The sequence below is a fragment of the Coregonus lavaretus genome, assembly GCF_964263955.1.
Source record: "Coregonus lavaretus genome assembly, chromosome: 12".
Lineage (NCBI taxonomy): Eukaryota > Metazoa > Chordata > Actinopteri > Salmoniformes > Salmonidae > Coregonus > Coregonus lavaretus.
In genome coordinates, this window is record NC_139999.1 from 38,280,211 (window position 1) to 38,305,288 (window position 25,078).

Sequence of the window (25,078 nt, forward strand, 5' to 3'; positions counted from 1 at the left end):
CGACGTAATCGCCTGATGTGGTTTCAACAGGCTTCCCGTTGCGACGACCACGAAGATCCATCTGCTAGCCCCGGCCCGCTAGCACACGCAATCAACAGCCGTGCCTCCTGCTCGACTGTGCCGAAGCAGCCATCGAACTGCTCCCGGACTCACCTATTGCTGTTCACTGGACCTTATGATCACTCAGCTACACAGCTGATGCCTGCTGGGCTGTTCCTTTACACGGTACCCCATCCTGTTTATCTGTCCTGTTTATCTGTTTAGCCTCAGCCCAAACTTTCGTCGCCATTACCAGTTGTTGTCTTAGCTCTCTCAAATAACACCTGTGATTGCTTTATGCCTCTCTCCCATGTCAATATGCCTTGCCTATTGCTGTTTCGGTTAGTTCTTATTATACAATTTCACTGTAGAGCCCCCAGTCCTGTCAACCTGCCTCAGATAGCTCCTTTGTCCCACCCCCCACACGCGGAGACCGGCTCAATCGGTGCTTCCAGTGATGCTATCTCTTTCATCATTACCCAATGCTTAGGTTTACCTCCACTGTACTCATATCCTTCCATATCCTTGTCTGTACATAATGCCCTGAATCTATTCTACAATGCCCGGAAATCTGCCCCTTTTATTCTCTGTACCCAACGCACTAGAAGACCAGTTCTTAAAGCCTTTAGCCATATCCTTATTCTACTCCTCCTCTGTTCCTCTGGTGATGTAGAGGTTAACCCAGGCCCTGTAGCCCCCAGTATCACTCCTACTCCCCAGGCGCTATCATTTGTTGACTTCTGTAACCGTAAAGGCCTTGGTTTCTTGCATGTTAACATCAGAAGCCTCCTCCCTAAGTTTGAGTTATTCACTGCGTTAGCACACTCTGCCAACCCTGATGTTCTAGCAGTGTCTGAATCCTGGCTTAAAAAGGCCACCAAAAACTCAGAAATGTCCATCCCCAACTACAACATTTTCCGTCTAGATAGAAATGCCAAAGGGGGCGGAGTTGCAATCTACTGTAGAGATAGCCTGCAGAGCTCTATCATACTATCCAGGTCTGTGCCCAAACAGTTTGAGCTTCTACTTCTAAAAATCCACCTTTCCAGAAATAAGTCTCTCACTGTTGCCGCTTGCTACAGACCCCCCTCAGCCCCCAGCTGTGCCCTGGACACCATATGTGAATTGATTGCCCCCCATCTATCCTCAGAGTTCGTACTGCTTGGTGACCTAAACTGGGATATGCTTAACACCCCGGCCGTCCTACAATGTAAACTAGATGCCCTCAATCTCACACAAATTATCAAGGAACCTACCAGGTACAACCCTAAATCCGTAAACATGGGCACCCTCATAGATATCATCCTGACTAATTTACCCTCTAAATACACCTCCGCTGTCTTCAACCAGGATCTCAGCGATCACTGCCTCATTCCCTGTGTCCGTAATGGGTCCGCGGTCAAACGACCAACCCTCATCACTGTCAAACGCTCCCTAAAACACTTCAGCGAGCAGGCCTTTCTAATTGACCTGGCTCGGGTATCCTGGATGGATATTGACCTCATTCCGTCAGTAGAGGATGCCTGGTTGTTCTTTAAAAGTGCTTTCCTCTCCATCTTAAATAAGCATGCCCCATTCAAAAAAATCAGAACTAAGAACAGATGTAGCCCCTGGTTCACCCCTAACTTGACTCCCCTTGACCAGCACAAAAACATCCTGTGGCGTACTGCATTAGCATCGAACAGCCCCCGCGATATGCAACTTTTCAGGGAAGTCAGGAACAAATATACACAATCAGTTAGGAAAGCAAGGCTAGCTTTTTCAAACAGAAATGTGCATCCTGTAGCACTAACTCCAAAAAGTTTTGGGACACTGTAAAGTCCATGGAGAATAAGAGCACTTCCTCCCAGCTGCCCACTGCACTGAGGCTAGGAAACACTGTCACCACCGATAAATCTACGATAATCGAGAATTTCAATAAGCATTTTGCTATGGCTGGCCATGCTTTCCACCTGGCTACCCCTAACCCTGCCACCAGCTCTGCACCATCCGCTGCAACTTGCCCATGCCCCCCCTCCCCCAGCTCTCCTTCACCCAAATTCAGATAGCTGATGTTCTGAGAGAGCTGGAAAATCTGGACCCCTACAAATCAGCTGGGCTAGACAATCTGGACCATTTCTTTCTAAAATTAGCAGCCGAAATTGTAGCAACCCTGTTACTAGCCTGTTCAACCTCTCTTTCGTATCATCTGAGATCCCCAGAGATTGGAAAGCTGCCGCGGTCATCCCCCTCTTCAAAGGGGATGACACTCTAGATCCAAACTGTTACAGACCTATATCCATCCTGCCCTGCCTTTCGAAAGTATTTGAAAGCCAAGTTAACAAACAGATCACCGACCATTTCGAATCCCACTGTACCTTCTCCGCTATGCAATCCGGTTTCCGAGCTTGTCATGGGTGCACCTCAGCCACGCTCAAGGTCCTAAACGATATTATAACCGTGATCGATAAAAGACAGTACTGTGCAGCCGTCTTCATCGACCTGGCCAAGGCTTTCAACTCTGTCAATCACCGCATTCTTATTGGCAGACGCCTCGCCTGGTTCACCAACTACTTCTCAGATAGAGTTCAAATCGGAGGGCCTGTTGTCTGGACCTCTGGCAGTCTCTATGAGGGTGCCACAGGGTTCAATTCTCGGGCTGACTCTATTCTCTGTGTATATCAATGATGTCGCTCTTGTTGCTGGTGACTCTCAGATCCACCTCTACGCAGACGACACCATTTTGTATACATCTGGCCCTTCATTGGACACTGTGTTAACAAACCTCCAAACAAGCTTCAATGCCATACAACACTCCTTCCGTAGCCTCCAACTGACCTTAAACGCAAAGGTAACTGAACTATTTATTGAACTGCATTGTTGGTTAAGAGCTTGTATGCATTTCACGGTAAGGTCTACACCTGTTGTATTCGGCGCATGTGACAAATAAACATTGATTTAATTTAATTTATTGCGGTTGTAGCGAAATGCTTGTGTTCCTAGCTCCAACAGTGCAGTAGTATCTAACAAATCAGAACAATACACACAAATCTGGTGAGGAAGTAAGTGAGTGAGTGGGTTGGTCGTTTGTGGTCAGCCAACCACTGCCTCCCAGTGAGGGATCAGCAGCCCCAGTCACATGGGCCTCATGCTGCAGATTACTCCCAAGCCAGAGCCCAATGGAGAAAGGAAGACAGACCAGCTACCATACCAGCTGCTGTTTCATAACCAGATTAGAGCTCCTCAAGTGCCAGACATGCCCTGTTCATTAGAAACCTTGACTCGTAGCCTTTCCTTCACATGACCTTGGTTAGGGTTGACCCAGCCCGTGTGGAGTGTCTTTCCGCTCACACACTCACACTCACACACACACACACACACACACACACACACACACACACACACACACACACACACACGGCCGTGTATAATCTCCTGTGAGGACAAGGAACCCTAGTGCCTGGCTGAGAACAATGTCCTCCTTCCTGGTCACAGTGCATACTACGCTGGACTGTTTAGTCTGAGAGAAAGAGAGAGAGAGCGAGAGAGAGAGAGAGAGAGAGAGAGAGAGAGAGCGAGTGAGTGAGAGGATGTGTGTGTCCATGCATGCGAGTGTGTGAATAATGAGAACGTTTTCCCAGCCTGTAATGTTTGGATTCAGAGCAGGAAAGTTCTCAAGGAAAGTTATCTCAGTGAGTGGTGGAACTGATATGGTGTACTGTAGAGATGGTGTGGTGCACGGGAGGCTGCTGAGGGGAGGACGGTTCATAATAATGTCTGGAACGGAGCAAATGTAGTGGCATCAAACACCGCCCATCACCTGAACAGTTTCTTCCCCTATTCTGTGGCCCTCATCAACCGGCCATCAAGCTCATAGGGATTAAGTGACTTTGCATTGAGCCGATTACTGCACCTTGTCATCAATGACCTCAAATACTAATCTGCACTATACTGCATTTGCACTATGTACACTCACAACACTGTATGCACTGTATACATTCACCACGGCAGCATCCCTTGCTCTGCTTATATAGATATATCCCCTCTGTAAATTGTATATTCCCACGGTATTCCACCTATACTCCAGAGTTTATGTTTACTGTTCTGATATTGTATATTCTATATGATGTCTATGTGGACTTGTGTCTGTATTCTGTTTGTATACTGTATTGTCTATTGCTGGCAGCACCTTCTCACTAAGGCAATTCCTGTGTATGTGTAAATGTATTTGGCGAATAAAGGTGATTCTAATTATGATATGGGGCCACCACAGATGTGGCCCCTGGAGCGGTGGTCACCCATCTTACAAAATAAAGGTTGAATAAAATAAATGAACACTTCCAGGAAGGAGCAGCTTGGCATTAACCTTGATGCAGGAGTGAACAGCACATGACTGACAGGAACGACTCCTCAGTCAATTTCCTGATATGCGGGGCCCAAAACAAGGGACAGAATAATGTTTTGGGCTTGCTTATCAGCAGCAATTTTGGAAGACGACCGCAACGTCTCCCAGAAAATAAATGCTATTGCCCAATATCTATATATATTTTTTTTGCCATTTATGAATGTGTTATTCAATGTGTTTCTATGGGCTATAGTAGTAAAGGCCAAATTCAATATTTTATCAAATCATTTTTTTATATGTATTTTTTTGTTGTTGACCTAAACGGGTCCTAAAATTCAAGATCAAATAGCTAATTGATCCATGGTATGACTATCTTAAATCAATTCCATATGTCAGTTTAGAACCTGATATTTCACACAAGGCTACAAGGTAATTTTATGGATCTTGTGAGGCGCTCAAATTCAATTGCTGCAGTCCCATGCTTTAGATTTGGGGAGGAGTCCAGCGTGTAGAGGAGTAATGGGCCTCACATGCTGACCTGCCTGGTCGTCCTCACTGTGTCTGTCAGAATTCATCTGGACCCGGCCGGCCTGGACAACCAGGCGGCAGCATCAATTGGAGCCCTCATGGTGCAGCGAAGGGGATTCTGTACTGATGGGCCAACGTCCGGCTCCAATTTACACTGGGATCAAAAGTTCTACATGACAGAAGCCCTTTGCCTATCCATGTACCCTAAATGATCAAAAGTATGTGGACACCTGCTCGTCGAACATCTCATTCCAAAATCATGGGCATTAATATGGAGTTGGTCCCCCCCCTTTGCTGCTATAACAGCCCACTCTTCTGGGAAGGCTTTCCACTAGATGTTGGAACATTGCTGCGGGGACTTGCTTCAGTTCAGCCACAAGAGCATTAGTGAGGTCGGGCACTGATGTTGGGCGATTAGGCCTGGCTCGCAGTCGGTGTTCCAATTCATCCCAAAGGTGTTTGATGGCGTTGAGATCAGGGCTCTGTGCAGGCCAGTCAAGTTCTTCTACACCGATCTCGACAAACCATTTCTGTATGGACCTCGCTTTGTGCACGGGGACATTCTCATGTTGAAACAGGAAAGGGCCTTTCCCAAACTGTTGCCACAAAGTTGGAAGCACAGAATCGTCTAGAATGTCATTGTATGCTGTAGCATTAAGATTTGCCTTCACTGGAACTAAGGGGCGTAGCCCGAACCATGAAAAACATCCCCAGGCCATTATTCCTCCTCCAACAAACTTTACAGTTGGCACCTAGACGTTTCCACTTCACAATAACAGCACTTACAGTTGACCGGGGAAGCTCTAGCAGGCCAGAAATTTGAGGAACTGACTTGTTGGAAAGGTGGCATCCTATGACAGCGCCACGTTGAAAGTCACGGAGCTCTTCATTAAGGCCATTCTACTGCCAATGGTTGTCTATGGAGATTGCATGGCTGTGTGCTCGATTTAACCTGTCAGCAACAGGTGTGGCTAAAATAGCCAAATCCACATACGTTTGTATATATAGTGTAACTACCATTTATACATATGAATTATACATTTGTTCTTGTATCCTTTTAGCTCATGTTATGATGTTATCATCTTATTGACTTACAGTATGTTGTTGTGCCCACAAACAAGTCTTGGCTCTGTAGGGGGTGTGAGGGTCTTTCTGTGCTATTGTCTGTCTGTGTCTGTCTGCGTCTTAACCACCTGACCCTAAGAGGAGCAGCCGTGTACATCTGGCCACGTGGCTGGATGCGGAGTGGCAAGGACAGCCAAGGTAAAGCACAGACACTGTCACTGTCAAGACCAGGCAGACAGGCTCAGGCTTAACATAGGACAGTCATCTGGGACTAGAGCAAGGGCCAACCACCCCCCTCCCCACCTCTGTATTGGTCCGTCCCACAGACAGAAGGCACAGGGGTTAATGATAAAAGTCCTGTGGAGAATCCCCAGTGACCTAAAACTGCCATATTGGGAAATACAGTGGCAAGAAAAAGTATGTGAACCCTTTGGAATTACCAGGATTTCTGCATAAATTGGTCATAATAGACAAAGACAGTGTGCTTAAACTAATAACATACAAATTATTGTATTTTTCTTGTCTATATTGAATACATAATTTAAACATTCACAGTGTAGGTTGGAAAAAGTATGTGAACCCCTAGGCTAATGACTTCTCCAAAAGCTAATTGGAGTCAGGAGTCAGCTAACCTGGAGTCCAATCAATGAGACTAGATTGGAGATGTTGGTTAGAGCTGCCCTGCCCTATAAAAAACACTCACAAAATTTGAGTTTGCTATTCACAAGAAGCATTGCCTGATGTGAACCATGCCTCGAACAAAAGAGATCTCAGAAGACCTAAGATTAAGAATTGTTGACTTGGGTAAAGCTGGAAAGGGTTACAAAAATATCTCTAAAAGCCTTGATGTTCATCAGTCCACGGTAAGACAAATTGTCTATAAATGGAGAAAGTTCAGCACTGTTGCTACTCTCCCTAGGAGTGGCCATCCTGCAAAGATGACCGCAAGAGCACAGCGCGGAATCCTCAATGAGGTTAAGAAGAAGCTGATGCCTGCTGGGCTGTTCCTTTACACGGTACCCCATCCTGTTTATCTGTCCTGTTTATCTGTTTAGCCTCAGTCCAAACTTTCGTCGCCATTACCAGTTGTTGTCTTAGCTCTCTCAAATAACACCTGTGATTGCTTTATGCCTCTCTCCCATGTCAATATGCCTTGCCTATTGCTGTTTCGGTTAGTTCTTATTATACAATTTCACTGTAGAGCCCCCAGTCCTGCTCAACCTGCCTCAGATAGCTCCTTTGTCCCACCCCCCACACGCGGAGACCGGCTCAATCGGTGCCTCCAGTGATGCTATCTCTTTCATCGTTACCCAACGCTTAGGTTTACCTCCACTGTACTCATATCCTTCCATATCCTTGTCTGTACATAATGCCCTGAATCTATTCTACAACGCCCGGAAATCTGCACCTTTTTTTCTCTGTACCCAACGCACTAGAAGACCAGTTCTTAAAGCCTTTAGTCGTATCCTTATTCTACTCCTCCTCTGTTCCTCTGGTGATGTAGAGGTTAACCCAGGCCCTGTAGCCCCCAGTATCACTCCTACTCCTCAGGCGTTATCATTTGTTGACTTCTGTAACCGTAAAAGCCTTGGTTTCTTGCACGTTAACATCGGAAGCCTCCTCCCTAAGTTTGAGTTATTCACTGCGTTAGCACACTCCGCCAACCTTAATGTTCTAGCAGTGTCTGAATCCTGGCTTAGGAAGGCCGCCAAAAATTCAGAAATGTCCATCCCCAACTACAACATTTTCCGTCTAGATAGAACTGCCAAAGGGGGTGGGGTTGCAATCTACTGTAGAGATAGCCTGCAGAGCTCTATCATACTATCCAGGTCTGTGCCCAAACAGTTTGAGCTTCTACTTCTAAAAATCCACCTTTCCAGAAATAAGTCTCTCACTGTTGCCACTTGCTACAGACCCCCCTCAGCCCCGAGCTGTGCCCTGGACACCATATGTGAACTGATCGCCCCCCATCTATCCTCAGAGTTCGTACTGCTTGGTGACCTAAACTGGGATATGCTTAACACCCCGGCTAACCTACAATCTAAACTAGATGCCCTCAATCTCACACAAATTATCAAGGAACCTACCAGGTACAACCCAAAATCTGTAAACATGGGCACCCTCATAGATATCATCCTGACAAATGTACCCTCTAAATACACCTCCGCTGTCTTCAACCAGGATCTCAGCGATCACTGCCTTATTGCCTGCGTCCGTAATGGGTCCGCGGTCAAACGACCACCCCTCATCACTGTCAAACGCTCCCTAAAACACTTTAGCGAGCAGGCCTTTCTAATTGACCTGGCCTGGGTATCCTGGATGGATATTGACCTCATTCCGCCAGTAGAGGATGCCTGGTTGCTCTTTAAAAGTGCTTTCCTCTCCATCTTAAATAAGCATGCCCCATTCAAAAAATTCAGAACTAAGAACAGATATAGCCCCTGGTTCTCCTCAGACTTGACTGCCCTTGACCAGCACAAAAACATCCTGTGGCGTACTGCATTAGCATCGAACAGCCCCCGCGATATGCAACTTTTCAGGGAAGTCAGGAACCAATATACACAATCAGTTAGGAAAGCAAAGGCTAGCTTTTTCAAACAGAAATTTGCATCCTGTAGCACTAACTCCAAAAAGTTTGGGACACTGTAAAGTCCATGGAGAATAAGAGCACTTCCTCCCAGCTGCCCACTGCACTGAGGCTAGGAAACACTGTCACCACCGATAAATCTACAATAATAGAGAATTTCAACAAGCATTTTGCTACGGCTGGCCATGCTTTCCACCTGGCTACTACTACCCCGGCCACCAGCTCTGCACCCTCCACTGCAACTTGCCCATGCCCCCGCTTCTCCTTTACACAAATTCAGACAGCTGATGTTCTGAAAGAGCTGAAAAATCTGGACCCCTACAAATCAGCTGGGCTAGACAATCTGGACCCTTTCTTTCTAAAATTAGCCGCCGAAATTGTCACAACCCCTATTACTAGCCTGTTCAACCTCTCTTTCGTAACGTCTGAGATCCCCAGAGATTGGAAAGCTGCCGTGGTCATCCCCCTCTTCAAAGGGGGTGACACTCTAGATCCAAACTGTTACAGACCTATATCCATCCCGCCCTGCCTTTCTAAAGTTTTTGAAAGCCAAGTTAACAAACAGATCACCGACCATTTCGAATCCCACCGTACCTTCTCCGCTATGCAATCTGGTTTCCGAGCTGGTCATGGGTGCACCTCAGCCACGCTCAAGGTCCTAAACGATATTATAACCGCGATCGATAAATGACAGTACTGCGCAACCGTCTTCATCGACCTGGCCAAGGCTTTCGACTCTGTCAACCACCGCATTCTTATTGGCAGACTAAATAGCCTTGGTTTCTCAAATGACTGCCTCGCCTGGTTCACCAACTACTTCTCAGATAGAGTTCAATGTGTCAAATCGGAGGGCCTGTTGTCTGGACCTCTGGCAGTCTCTATGGGGGTGCCACAGGGTTCAATTCTCAGGCCGACTCTATTCTCTGTGTATATCAATGATGTTGCTCTTGCTGCTGGTGACGCTCAGATCCACCTCTATGCGGATGACACCATTTTGTATACATCTGGCCCTTCATTGGACACTGTGTTAACAAACCTCCAAATGAGCTTCAACGCCATACAACACTCCTTCCGTAGCCTCCAACTGCTCTTAAACACTAGTCAAACTAAATGCATGCTCTTCAACCGAACGCTGCTTGCACCCGCCCACCCGACTAGAATCACTACTCTCGGCGGGTCTGACCTAGAGTATGTGGACAACTACAAATACCTAGGTGTCTGGTTAGACTGTAAACTCTCCTTCCAGACTCACATTAAGCATCTCCAATCAAAAGTTAGATCTAGAATCAGCTTCCTATTTTGCAACAAAGCCTCCTTCACTCATGCTGCCAAACATGCCCTCGTAAAACTGACTATCCTACCGATCCTTGACTTCAGCGATATCATTTACAAAATAGCCTCCAACACTCTACTCAGCAAATTGGATGTAGTCTATCACAGTGCCATCCGTTTTGTCACCAAAGACCCATATACTACCCACCATTGTGACCTGTACGCTCTTGTTGGCTGGCCCTCACTACATATTCGTCGCCAAACCCACTGGCTCCAGGTCATCTATAAATCACTGCTAGGCAAATCCCTGTCTTATCTTAGCTCACTGGTCACCATAGCAACACCTACCCGTAGTATGCGTTCCAGCAAGTATATCTCACTGGTCATCCCCAAAGCCAACACCTCCTTTGGCCGCCATTCCTTCCAGTTCTCTGCTGCAAATGACTGGAACGAACTGCAAAAATCTCTGAAGCTGGAGACACTTATCTCCCTCACTAACTTTAAGCATCAGTTGTCAGAGCAGCTTACCGATCACTGCACCTGTACACAGCCCATCTGTAATTAGCCCACCCAACTACCTCATCCCCTTATTGTTATTTATTTTGCTAATTTGCACCCCAGTATCTCTATTTGCACATCATCTTTTGCACATCTCTCATTCCAGTGTTAATACGAAATTGTAACTATGTTGCACTATGGCCTATTTATTGCCTTACCTCCATAATTTACTACATTCGCACACACTGTATATATATTTTCTGTTGTATTTTTGACTTTATGTTTTGTTTACCCCATATGTAACTCTGTGTTGTTGTTTTTATCGCACTGCTTTGCTTTATCTTGGCCAGGTCGCAGTTGTAAATTAGAACTTGTTCTCAACTGGCTTACCTGGTTAAATAAAGGTTAAATAAGAAAATAAAATAAAAATGATGATGGTGTACACCATCCTAGAATCTGTTATTAATAAACCTTGTCCCCAGGCTAATTGCTACAGAGCCAGCTGGTGGGCGGGATACGTTACTATCAAACAATACCTTCAAAAATATTTCAATACAATTTGTCCCTTACGCACACAAACCACTGACACACCTCTCTACTAGAGAGTATTCTATTTGTTAATGCTATTGGCCATGGCAAGGTTCTGACCAATCAGGGACCATGTGACTACTCTGGAACTGGCACAGAGTCTATTTAACTGCAGCCAAAGAGACTGTGACTTCATTCACACAACACTGTGTCCACACGGCAGTGTCTATACCTAGTACTCTGTTATATCATCTAGGGGCAGATCCCACATCTTAACAAATATCACAGCATCAACATTGGGCTGTATTCTAAGACCTATATCATTGGGCAAGACCTATATCAACCACATTACCTTCAAAATGAAAGATCAGATCTGGTAAGTCATTGCTTTTTCCCTTTACTTTTTCATTGTGTTTTCTAGTGTTCATATTTTTTTTACAGGATTAAATCTATCTCTTATAAGTAAATGTATCTCTTATGTGGTTATGGAGTTCCTTATTCTCTCAGATGTTTTTGTACCACTTAGGTTAGACAAATGAATACCTCTTCGGCAGTGTTATGGCAATAATGAGTCGGATTGCACAACTTCTGTAAGCCAACCCTTAGGGTCTGACAGACAACAGGGCATCTCACTCATACTGAAATCATTCCATAAGTGTATCTGAGTATATGATATACAATGACTTCTCAATAAAGTGAAAAGGAGAAGCAATTTCTTTTAAAGCTTTTATTTTTTTTAAATCATAATTTCAAAAAAAATCCTGAATTGGATGACTTCAGTTCGAATTTACCCTGTGTTATACACCCTTAATGTATGTTAAGTAAAATCACATGTAGTCTGGATTGCAAGACATTCCAATATGTGAACATTCCCAATGCAACATACAATACTTTTTGTCTTAAAATCCCTCTAGACAGTGTGAGTCACAATGTTCTCCACTTCCTCCCTCAGTTATGATGACTATCAGAAGACAGCCAGCTGGCTCCTGTCTCAGACGCAGCACCGGCCCAAAGTGGCCATCATCTGTGGCTCCGGTCTGGGCATGCTGGCCGACGCTCTCAAGTGCCAGGACTCCTTCCCCTACTCCGACATCCCTGGGTTCCCACAGAGCACAGGTGAGAGAAAGGGAAAGATAAATAGAGAGAGATGGTGAGATGGAGAGAGAAAGAAATGACGAGATCTAGAACAAGAGGAGAGAGAGAGAGTTGGGGGCCGGGAATATTGACATGTACCATTGGCAGAAGTTTGTGTAACATACAGTTGAAGTCGGAAGTTTACATACACTTAGGTTGGAGTCATTAAAACAGTTTTTTCAACCACTCCACAAACTTCTTGTTAACAAGCTATAGTTTTGGCAAGTCGGTTAGGACATAATAATAATAATAATAATAATAATAATAATAATAATAATAATAATAATAATAATATGCCATTTAGCAGACGCTTTTATCCAAAGCGACTTACAGTCATGCGTGCATAAATTTGTTTTTGTGTATGGGTGGTCCCGGGGATCGAACCCACTACCTTGGCGTTACAAGCGCCGTGCTCTACCAGCTGAGCTACAGAGGACCACTACTTTGTGCATGACACAAGTAATTTTTCCAACAATTGTTTACAGACAGATTATTTTGCTTATAATTCACTGTATCACAATTCCAGTGGGTCAGAAGTTTACATACACTAAGTTGACTGTGCCTTTAAACAGCTTGGAAAATTCCAGACAATGATGTCATGGCTTTAGAAGCTTCTGATAGGCTAATTGATAACATTTGAGTCAATTGGAGGTGTACCTGTGGATGTATTTCAAGGCCTACCTTCAAACTCAGTGCCTCTTTGCTTGACATCATGGGAAAATCAAAAGAAATCAGCCAAGACCTCAGAAAACAAATTGTAGACCTCCACAAGTCTGGTTCATCCTTGGGAGCAATTTCCAAACGTCTGAAGGTACCACGTTCATCTGTACAAACAATAGTACGCAAGTATAAACACCATGGGACCAGCCGTCATACCACTCAGGAAGGAGACGCGTTCTGTCTCCTAGAGATGAATGTACTTTGGTGCGAAAAGTGCAAATCAATTCCAGAACAACAGCAAAGGACCTTGTGAAGATGCTGGAGGAAACAGGTATAAAGTATCTATATCCACAGTAAAACGAGTCTTATATCAACATAACCTGAAAGGCCACTCAGCAAGGAAGAAGCCACTGCTCCAAAACCGCCTTAAAAAAGCCAGACTACAGTTTGCAACTGCACATGGGGACAAAGATCGTACTTTTTGGAGAAATGTCCTCTGAAACAAAAATAGAACTGTTTGGCCATAATGACCATCGTTATGTTTGGAGGAAAAAGGGGGTTGCTTGCAAGCCGAAGAACACCATCCCAACCATGAAGCACGGAGGTGGCAGCATCATGCTGTGGGGGTGCTTTGCTGCAGGGGGACTGGTGCACTTCACAAAATAGATGGCATCATGAGGAAGGAAAATTATGTGGATATATTAAAGCAACATCTCAAGACATCAGTCAGGAAGTTAAAGCTTGGTCACAAATGGGTCTTCCAAATGGACAATGACCCCAAGCATACTTCCAATGTTGTGGCAAAATGGCTTAAGGACAACAAAGTCAAGGTATTGGAGTGGCCATCACAAAGCCCTGACCTCAATCCTATAGAAAATGTGTGGGCAGAACTGAAAAAGCGTGTGCGAGCAAGGAGGCCTACAAACCTGACTCAGTTACACCAGCTCTGTCAGGAGTCACAACTTATTGTGGGAAGCTTGTGGAAGGCTACCTGAAACATTTGACCCAAGTTAAACAATTTAAAGGCAATGCTACCAAATACTAATTGAGTGTATGTAAACTTCTGACCCACTGGGAATTTGATGAAAGAAATAAAAGCTGAAATAAATCATTCTCTCTACTATTATTCTGACATTTCACATTCTTAAAATGAAGTGGTGATCCTAACTGACCTAAGACAGAATTTTTACTAGGATTAAATGTCAGGAATTGTGAAAAACTGAGTTTAAATGTATTTGGCTAAGGTGTATGTAAACTTCAGACTTCAACTGATTGGGAAGGGAATGCATTCAACCGAAATGTGTCTTCCGCATTTAACCCAACCCCACTTAATCAGAGAGGTGCACGGGGATGCCTTAATTGACGTCATTGGCGCACGGGGAGCAGTTGTTGTTGGGGGTTAATGGCAGAATTTTCCACCTTGCCGGCTCGGGGATTCAAACCAGCAACCTTTCGGTTACTGGCCCAACTCTCTTAACCTGTTACAATAAGATCGTAATATACAGTAAAATATTAACGATCAACACAACCAACCTAACACACCACAAATGGCTATGCTGACCACTTTAGCCATCCTGACAAATGGCCATCCTAACTTGGAATCTTTAATGTAAATAAACCAGCATTACACTTTAAATATAGGGAACAAGTTTAGCAGCATTGTTAAAGGTGTGGTTTTGGACTGTTGTTTATGTGACAACTGACTTTGTGTGTGTGTGTGGGTGTGGCTTCACAGTGCAAGGACATGCTGGGAGACTGGTGTTTGGGGAGCTGAAAGGGAAGACGTGTGTTTGCATGCAGGGCCGTTTCCACATGTATGAGGGACACTCACTCTGTAAGGTCAGTACCAGATCACAGTGGTCAGTATTAAGAAACAGGTGTTAATGCACATCCCACTTGGCATAAATAGACAATAAATAACAACTGTCACTGTTCACAGGGAGCAAATATTACTACCAAGAAACACAGCATTCTAATATCCTGTTCTCATTTGACCCAGGTACCAAGCTTTGAATGGCTCACCAAACATTTGTATTCTTGGAAATCATGCAGTCTCAAGTCTGAAGTTTGAATACTGTAGCTGTACATCCTCATTCCTCCTCAACCCGCTCTCCACCAAATAGTTAACATGTCTCAACCATGCACAAGTCAAGCCTCACCATTCCTTCTCAACCCTCACCCTCCCCTAGTCATGACTCAACCATGCACAAGTCAAGCCTCACCATTCCTTCTCAACCCTCACCCTCCCCTAGTCATGACTCAACCATGCACAATTCAAGCCTCAACCCTCCGCCTCACCCCTCTCATCAGTGCATTAGTCAGATCTCACTAGCCCAACCCTTGCATTACACCAAATGTTGTTCTTTATTGAAGAGGAAGGGTGGAGGAGGAATGGTTCCTCATATGTATTCCATTAAAGGACACGATTCTAGAGAAATACTAGAGAAAGAACTAATGCTATAATTGTTTTTTCTTGCAGACAATTTTATTATTATTAAAAGCATGACGTTTCGTCCCACCAGGCCTTCATCAGGACCTTTAAAGGCTATGAGAAACAGTGGGACTCAACACTCTCCCACAGCCATAGCTCAGTATTTTCTTTACTGTTTAGATGATTTTGACATGCTGTGTTGCATTTCAACATAATTTATGACCCAAAGTGAAGGAAAGGCTACGAGTCAAGGTTTCTAATGAACAGGGCATGTCTGGCACTTGAGGAGCTCTAATCTGGTTATGAAACAGCAGCTGGTATGGTAGCTGGTCTGTCTTCCTTTCTCCATTGGGCTCTGGCTTGGGAGTAATCTGCAGCATGAGGCCCATGTGACTGGGGCTGCTGATCCCTCACTGGGAGGCAGTGTTTGGCTGACCACAAACGACCAACCCACTCACTCACTTACTTCCTCACCAGATTTGTGTGTATTGTTGTGAATTGTTAGATATTACTGCACTGTTGTAGCTAAATGTTAGCATGGGAGAGTCCATGTCTGTGCCCCAAATGGCTCCCTATATAGTGCACTACTTTTCTCCAGGGGCCATTGGGTAGTGCACTATAAGTAGTGCACTATTTGGGAATACAGTAGGTGCCATTTGAGACGCACCCAATGAGTCACAGCATCTGACCTTGGGTGATCACGTTGACCTGCATCACATGGCGCCATTCAATGCTTCTATTGTCTTCCTTGCACAACTCCAGGTTTTATGAAGTCGGCTCTGAGCTCAGACAGTTACTGAAGGGGATATGTAGTCCCACTTTAGGCTTATTCTCTCTCTCTCTCTCTCTCTCTCTCTCTCTCTCTCTCTCTCTCTCTCTCTCTCTCTCTCTCTCTCTCTCTCTCTCTCTCTCTCTTCAATTCAATGGGCTTTATTGGCATGGGAAACATAAACTACAGTATATGGACACCTACTCGTCGAACATCTCATTCCAAAATCATGGGCATTAATATGGAGTTGGTCCCCCCTTTGCTGCTATAACAGCCTCCATTCTTCTGGGAAGGCTTTCCACTAGATGTTGGAACATTGCTGCAGGGACTTGCTTCCATTCAGCCACAAGAGCATTAGTGAGGTCGGGCACTGATGTTGGGCGATTAAGCCTGGCTTGCAGTCGGCATTCCAATTCATCCCTAAAGTGTTTGATGGGGTTGAGGTCAGGGCTCTGTGCAGGCCAGTCAAGTTCTTCCACACCGATCTCGACAAACCATTTCTGTATGGACCTCGCTTTGTGCATGGGGGCATTCTGAAACAGGAAAGGGCCTTCCTCAAAGTTGGAAGCACAGAATCATCTAGAATGTCATTGTACACTGTAGCATTAAGATTTCCCTTCACTGAAACTAAGGGGCCTAGCCCGAACCATGAAAAACAGCCCCAGACCATTATTCCTCCTCCACCACACTTTACAGTTAGCACTATGCATTCGGGCAGGTAGCGTTCTCCTGGCATCCGCCAAACCCAGATTTGTCCGTCGGACTGCCAGATCGTGAAGTGTGATTCATCACTCCAGAGAATGCGTTTTCACTGCTACAGTCCAATGGTGGCAAGCTTTACACCACTCCAGCCGACGCTTGGCATTGTGCATGGTGATCTTAGGCTTGTGTGCGGCTGCTCGGCCATGGAAACCCATTTCATGAAGCTCCCGATGAACAGTTCTTGTGCTGACGTTGCTTCCAGAGACAGTTCGGTAATGAGTGTTGCAACCGAGGACATACGATTTTTATGCGCTCTGCATTTCAGCACACGGCGGTCACATTCTGTGAGCTTGTGTGGCCTACCACTTCGCGCCTGAGCCGTTGTTGTTCCTAGACATTTCCACTAGCAGGGCAGAAATTTGAGGAACTGACTTATTGGAAAGTCACTGAGCCCTTCAGTACAGGCCATTCTACTGCCAATGTTTGACTATGGAGATTGCATGGGTGTGGCTGAAATAGCTGAATCCACTCATTTGAAGGCGTGTCCACATACGTTTGGCCATGTAGTGTATGTTTACATTGCCAAAGCAAGTGAAATAGATAATAAACAATAAAAAAACTGTAAACATTACACTCACAAAAGTATCAAAGGAATAGAGACATTTCAAATGTCATATTATGGCTTTATACAGTGTTATAATGATGTGCAAATATCAGTACAGAAATCTCTCTCTGTCTCTCTCTCACTCTCACACAGACTACCTTTCCCGTGCGGGTATTTAAGCTCTTGGGGGTGGAGACCCTGATAGTGACCAATGCAGCAGGCTCGCTGGCAGACAACTACCAGGTTGGGGACATCATGATCATCAAAGATCATATCAACTTCCCTGGTCTGGCCGGGCTCAATCCCCTCAACGGACCCAATGATGACAAGTGAGTGAGATCCTCTAGTCTAGTGTCAGTGGTTCTCACTTTACAATAGGTCCTACTTACTAATGACCACAAACAACCCCAAAATACCAGAAACGACTCCAAAGAGCCTTTGGTGCTGTGTGACCCTTTAGTGCTGTGGTTCAGTAGCCTACATGCTGCAATAGAGCCCATCATTGCTTGGTGTTCTTTATTCAGCTTCATAGATGGACATTCACATTCACATTCATCACAATTCTTGAATTTGAAAATTGTTGTTTTGTGTTGACCAGGTTTGGTCCCCGGTTCCCTCCCATGTCTGGTGTGTATGACAAGGACCTGCGGAAGATAGCCTTTGACCTCTGTAAGAGCATGGGAGTCTCTCAGTTCGTCCAGGAGGGGGTTTACTGTATGGTGGGAGGGCCCAATTTCGAGAGCATCGCAGAGGCCAGACTCCTCCACAGACTGGGGGTGGACGCTGTGGGTGAGAGAACTAGAGCTTGTTCACTCCCAGATAGATTCTAGCCTGATCGGGTTTTGCTCTCTTGCCAGCAATGCCTTCTAGACAGACTTGTCTATTAAAGTGATTGGTGATTGGTGCCATGATAAGATATAATTTGGGGGCAAAATCTGCTCAGACATCTGAGGTGTGCTTTGTACATAATAATATTGGCTGTTCATAAAAATGTAGGTGTCCATTCTAATGCATTATAATATGATATGAGTAGCAGCAGGTGTTTATCTCCCTTCTCTTCTCCTCATAGGAATGAGCACAGCACCAGAGGTGGTGGTAGCCACCCACTGTGGCATGAGGGTGTTCGGCCTCTCTCTCATCACCAACAAGGTGGTGAAGAGCTACGATGACACAGAGTCTGTTAACCACGAAGCTGTTCTGGAGGTCAGCAAGCTGCGCTCGCAAACACTGAAGATGCTGGTCACCGAGCTGGTCAGCCGGATGGACATCAACAACAACACGGGCTGAACTGAAGAGAGCAGCAAGATGCGAAGCTACACCGAAACATTTCGACTCGCTCGTCATGATGAAAACATTCAACATTCCACAGCGACCCGGCCAATGGCACCCTGTTCCCTAGTGCACTACTTTTGACCAGAGCCCATGGCACCCTATTCCATATAAGTAGTGCACTATAGGGTGCCATTTCGGATGCACAACAAAAACCCTCCAAATCACTCCAAATCTTGCAGCTACAGTAGGCATGTTATGCAAACACGGTGTCCTGGTCAGTGACTTGAATATTGCTTGGGTTAAATCAACAATAATGTAATCTGTTCAGTCTGTACATTTGTATGTTGTGATATCACTACTGGGGTTTATGTGTGGTATATTTTGTATTTGTTGTGAAAAACCGGTACTCTCAAATGGACAATTTAACTTGTTATTTTTCAGCTGTATTAACTCATCTTTCTATCCACAATTGTGTGCTAATACATGTTCACAGATAATAAAAGTGAAAGATTATAATGCAGCTCTATTTATGATGAAATATTACGTATTACAAATCAATGTCACATTCAGAGAATTCTATAGATTAATATAATTGTGCACATTCATATTTACGGATTTATATAGTGCTTTTCATTCATGTAAAATATAATATTTTTCAATTGTACATTGTTACTCAACGTTTGTCTGATATTGGGTAAGGATTGCACAGACAATTAAATGTTTTATCACATTTAAAAGGTATTGAATTCTGAAAGAATTGTGTTATGTCATTTTCCTGTAGCCAAATACATAATTCACACAGGATTTACGGTATGTTGCCTGTAAAAGAAAGTAGGCAATATTACACTTCATATACATCACAGAAGACTGAAATATAATAAAACTGTTTGACATAGAAACACCGGATCTTTGGTGTATATATATATATAAATTATGCAATTACAAATATTAATAACATTCCACCCATGAGGCCACTAGGTCATTTGACTGGAGGAAAGGTCTACACAGATAAGACACACTTACATCCCCCTGCCCTGATCAGAGTTAACACACATATATTTTATAGTAAGAATATAATGGAATATAACATAATAGAAATATGATTTTTCCCAGACAACTTGAGTGTCACAGGAAGGTGTGGAACCGCTGTTATTTAACAAAAAAGTGATATTTTGTAGGTGCTTGTATGTGCTTTAGAAACCTTAGAATCTGATCATGTAAATAAATAAATAAATCTGACCTGGATAAACATCTGTAGGACGATTTGAGAAAGTTGCACATTAATAGCTTGATAACAAATGTCCTCGCCAACTGATTTTTTAATAGTAACCTTGGACAGCTGACAGTAGCAGCAGACAGTCTAAATAGGATTGAAATGGACAAGTTTAATGTCGGCCAACAATAGAATGTTCATGATTTAATGGTTGCCAAAGCCGGTTTTACACTGAGGCGTTGGAGGGACTTTTAAACATAATACCACTATAAAAGTACATGTTTTGTTAACAGCAATTCCTTTCAGACATAAAGAAAAGGCGGTAAAAAGTTGAAAGGATGGTAAAGTTGGTGGCTTTTCGCCTTGGTATGAAAGGGATATTTGAAAGAAAACAAGTGTTAAAGAAGCCATTTGATCGGATTGGAAAGCCGCTAAAGCCTAAATCGAGGGAGAAGCTGAGGAAGACACAATATGGGAGGAGAATGAGAGGAGATGGAGATGCTCAGTTCTTCTGGCAAGGCACTGCTTATCAGCATAACAACACAGCACCTATACTTCTACAGTTGAAGTCGGAAGTTTACATACACCTTAGCCAAATACATTTAAACTCAGTTTTTCACAATTTCTGACATTTAATCCTTGTAAAAAGTCCTTGTCTTAGGTCAATTAGGATCACCACTTTATTTTAAGAATGTGAAATGTCAGAATAATAGTAGAGAGAATGATTTATTTCAGCTTTTATTTCTTTCATCACATTCCCAGTGGGTCAGAAGTTTACATACACTCAATTAGTATTTGGTAGCATTGCCTTTAAATGTTTAACTTGGGTCAAACGTTTCGGGTAGCCTTCCACAAGCTTCCCACAATAAGTTGGGTGAATTTTGGCCCATTCCTCCTGACAGAGCTGGTGTAACTGAGTCAGGTTTGTAGGCCTCCTTGCCCGCACACACTTTTTCAGTTCTGCCCACACATTTTCTATAGGATTGAGGTCAGGGCTTTGTGATGGCCACTCCAATACCTTGACTTTGTTGTCCTTAAGCCATTTTGCCACAACTTTGGAAGTATGCTTGGGGTCATTGTCCGTTTGGAAGACCCATTTGCGACCAAGCTTTAACTTCCTGACTAATGTCTTGAGATGTTGCTTCGATATATCCACATAATTTTCCTTCCTCATGATGCCATCTATTTTGTGAAGTGCACCAGTCCCTCCTGGAGCAAAGCACCCCCACAGTATGATGCTGCCACCCCCGTGCTTCACGGTTGCAAGCAACCCCCTTTTTCTTCCAAACATAACGATGGCCATTATGGCCAAACAGTTATATTTCTGTTTCATCAGACCAGAGGACATTTTTCCAAAGGTACGATCTTTGTCCCCATGTGCAGTTGCAAACCGTAGTCTGGCTTTTTTATGGCGGTTTTGGAGCAGTGGCTTCTTCCTTGCTGAGCGGCCTTTCAGGTTATGTCGATATAGGACTCGTTTTACTGTGGATATAGATACTTTTGTACCTGTTTCCTCCAGCATCTTCACAAGGTCCTTTGCTGTTGTTCTGGGATTGATTTGCACTTTTCGCACCAAAGTACATTCATCTCTAGGAGACAGAATGCGTCTCCTTCCTGAGCTGCGTGGTCCCATGGTGTTTATACTTGTGTACTATTGTTTGTACAGATGAACGTGGTACCTTCAGGCATTTGGAAATTGTTCCCAAGGATGAACCATCTTGTGGAGGTCTACAATTTGTTTTCTGAGGTCTTGGCTGATTTATTTTGATTTTCCCATGATGTCAAGCAAAGAGGCACTGAGTTTGAAGATAGGCCTTGAAATACATCCACAGGTACACCTCCAATTGACTCAAATGATGTCAATTAGCCTATCAGAAGTTTCTAAAGCCATGACATCATTTTCTGGAATTTTCCAAGCTGTTTAAAGGCACAGTCAACTTAGTGTATGTAAACTTCTGACCCACTGTAATTGTGATACAGTGAATTATAAGTGAAATAATCTGTCTGTATACAATTGTTGGAAAAATTACTTGTGTCATGCACAGAGTAGATGTCCTAACCGACTTGCCAAAACTATAGTTTGTTAACAAGACATTTGTGGAGTGCTTGAAAAACGAGTTTTAATGACTCCAACTTAAGTGTATGTAAACTTCCGACTTCAACTGTAAATGCGGAACATGGATTCTCTGGCTTTCCATGGCAAATGTGTGGTTTCAAATAAAATAATTATTGTTCACTTCTGTAGATAACATTACATTACAGTCCCCTGTAGTTCAGTTGGTAGAGCATGGCGCTTGCAACACCAGGGTTGTGGGTTCGTTTCCCACAGGGGGCCAGTATGAAAATGTATGCACTCACTAACTGTAAGTCGCTCTGGATAAGAGCTTCTGCTAAATGACTAAAATGTAAAAATGTATACAATTACAAATTGAGCTTTATGTGATGTAATAAACTGCTGAAGTCTGTAATCTGGGTATGTATTTTGTATTTATAGATATCATGTAAATTAATAAACTTGTCCTGTGTATTTTCACACTGTATGTCTCATTCATCTTTACAATCTCATCATAATGATTATTTATTTACACACTGTGGCAAGGGTTATGATTGACAGTCAAACATACATTTATTGTAAAATAATCTGTGACACTTACAGTGGGGTCCGAAATGATTGACACCCTTGATAAAGATGAGCAATAATGACTGTATAAAATAAATAATTCAAATACTGAGCTATATTGTATGCTCAAAAACATTGGGAAATTATATTATTTCATACTAATTGCTCAGAGAAAGATTTAGTTTAACAAGTAATACTTTTTTTCTCATAAAATGATTGACACCCTTAAAGATTCTTATAAATAAAGTAGTCAAGAGTTTAGCATTTGGTCCCATATTCCTAGCATGCATTGACTACAAGAATAGACTATGTTTCTAAACAATTCTGCATTAATATGGATGCTACCATGATTATGGATAATCCTGAATGAATCGTGAATAATGATGAGTGAAAAGAGTTAGGGAGGGTCAAAGATCATACCCCCAAGACATGCTAACCTCTCACCATTACTAATAACAGGAGAGGTTAGCATGTCTTGGGGGTATTATCTTTGACCCTCTCTAACTTTCTCACTCATCATTATTCACAATTCATTCAGGATTATCTGTATAGAGTAATAGCATGCAGCATACCCAACCCACACACCCTGCCCCAACTATGTCTTATCTCTCTACTGGGAGAGGTGACTCAGACTGTTCCATGGAACCTTGAATCACGGAGATGACAGAGAAAAGAGCAGGGTCCATAAACATCAATGACAGACTTAGAAATAGAATGACTAGTCATACTAGTCAGAATTACTAGTTATTGACTTGAATGGGAATGTCCATTCTAGTAATTATATTTCTAATGTGACAAGTAGGGTTGTGACAAGTAGGGTTGCAAAATTCCTGGAACTTTATATTAATTCCCTGGTTTTCACAAAATCCCGGTTGGAGTTTTACCGGAATTGGAGGGAATAAGCAGGAAATCTGGAATCCTCCAACCATGATTTCTGGAAAACCAGGAATTTTGCAACCCTAGTGACAAATCAAATCAAATCAAAATGTATTTGTCACATGCTTCGTAAACAATAGGTGTAGACTAACAGTGAAATGCTTACTTAGGGGCCCTTCCCAACAACGCATAGAGAAAAATAATAGATAACACAAATTAGTAAGGATAACTTGGATATATACACGGGGTACCAGTACCGAGTCGATGTGCAGGGGTACGAGGTAATTGAGGTAGATCCGTATATAATACAGTAGGTAGGAGTAAAGTGACTAGGCAACAGGTTAGATAATAAACAGTAGCAGGAGCGTATGTGATGAGTCAAAATAGTTAGTGCAAAGGGGGGGGGGGGGGGGGGGGGGGGGGTAAATGCAGATAGTCCAGGTAGCTATTTGGTTAACTATTTAGCAGTCTTATGGCTTGGAGGTAGAAGCTGTTCAGGATTGGTTGTTGGTTCCAGACTTGTTGCATCGGTACCGCTTGCAGTACGGTAGCAGAGAGACCAGTCTATGACATGGGTGGCTGAAGTCTTTGACAATTTTTAGGGCCTTCCTCTGACACCGCCTGGTATAGAGGTCCTGGATGGCAGGGAGGATCTGAGGGCCCATGACAAATCTATTCAGCCTCCTGAGGGGGAAGAGGCATTGTCGTGCCTTTTTCACGACTGTGTTGGTGTGTGTGGACCATGTTAATTCCTTAGTGATGTGGACACAGAGGAACTTGAAGCTCTCGACCCTCTCCACTTCAGCCCTGTTGATGGGGATGGGGGCGTGCTCGGTCCTCCGTTTCCTGTAGTCCACGATCAGCTCCTCTGTCTTGATGACTTTGAGGGAAAAGTTGTTGAACTGGCACCACACTGATGAGGTACAAGAGATTGGACCAGGAGATTGGACCGGGTTTAATACAGTATATGACAAAAGGTTATTCAGTATGAGAAATGAGAAATGACAGATATGATTGACAAGGGTTAGAATGACAGTGGGTTATGTATGCGAGATAGAGTTGAACTGCATGACAGGGGGTTGTATAAGAGGCAAATGACAGGAGTTTATAACAGGAGCAGCAAAGCAAACAGTAAAAAAAGTAATCCCCTCCTCTCGATTCCCACGGGGGGCCAGTATGAAAAATAAAAAAATAACGTATGCACTCACTAACTGAAAGTCGCTCTGGATAAGAGCGTCTGCTAAATGACTAAAAATGTAAAAATGTAATGGGAAAATGATTAGACCAAAGGTGAGGACACAACAGTTCACCTGACACAAAACTGAATCCAAACATTACACTGTTGATTTTATGTGCATTTTACATTTACTGTACCTTTCGCTGCATTTGTTGATAACGAAATCTGAAAATATTCTGGATACATTCAGTAACATAAGACTCATCCTGGAAAATGTGGGGTGGATGCAACATAAGACAAAAAATGACAAGGATTTGAGTGAGGGGACTAACTGGTGTCTACAAGTAGACACATGCCTCTCCAAAGTGTACAAAGTTCCTAAGCAGTTTCAATGCAAAGAAGAGTCGTCAACTATAAGGTGCTTTTTTGAGCTAGAGTAAGCACACTTGTAGTTGTTTCGTTTGGAACACAACTCTGCATCCCCACCATCACACAATTACTGTTGTTATTTACACAACCCAAAGACGTCCCATTATAAATCACAATCTGGGTCAGGTGAGCATGATTTGAAAGCTTGTTCTATCGCCAACATGACTAGCTAAGTTATAAAATAGATCTTACAGTGTTAGGCTTTCACAAGGCATTTCAAAGAAACAGATCGTAATTTTGGTGTGCATAGAAAGGAGTCATGAGTGCATTTTTCTTCACAATAAACTAACAACTCAGGGTATGACGACATAACATCTTGTACATCAAACATAGTGATCATAAAAGTTGAC

At 43.5% G+C, this 25,078-nt stretch overlaps 1 protein-coding gene across 4 annotated transcripts; it reads left to right on the plus strand.

Annotated features, from left to right (window-relative positions):
- The first annotated feature begins 11,014 nt into the window (after nucleotides 1–11,014).
- Nucleotides 11,015–19,309, plus strand: LOC311137827 (purine nucleoside phosphorylase-like). Of its 4 annotated transcripts, XM_084172424.1 has the most exons (7): nucleotides 11,036–11,217; nucleotides 11,794–11,957; nucleotides 14,371–14,474; nucleotides 14,575–14,634; nucleotides 17,295–17,470; nucleotides 17,740–17,930; nucleotides 18,211–19,309. In XM_084172424.1, the coding sequence occupies exons 1-7, from the start codon at nucleotides 11,201–11,203 to the stop codon at nucleotides 18,426–18,428; spliced, it is 930 nt and encodes a 309-aa protein (XP_084028550.1). In that variant the 5' UTR covers nucleotides 11,036–11,200; the 3' UTR covers nucleotides 18,429–19,309. The 4 variants fall into 4 exon arrangements, with proteins under 4 accessions (XP_084028552.1, XP_084028550.1, XP_084028553.1 ...); XM_084172426.1 differs by lacking the exon at nucleotides 14,575–14,634 and having other exon boundaries at nucleotides 11,015–11,217; XM_084172427.1 differs by lacking the exons at nucleotides 14,371–14,474; nucleotides 14,575–14,634.
- The last annotated feature ends 5,769 nt before the right edge of the window (nucleotides 19,310–25,078 follow it).

Coding starts and splice junctions, on each gene's coding strand:
- LOC311137827 (XM_084172424.1), top strand. Junction 14,475..14,574: donor AGGGACACTCACTCTGTAAG/GTCAGTACCAGA, acceptor CACTGTTCACAG/GGAGCAAATATTACTACCAA. Junction 17,471..17,739: donor AACGGACCCAATGATGACAA/GTGAGTGAGATC, acceptor TGTGTTGACCAG/GTTTGGTCCCCGGTTCCCTC.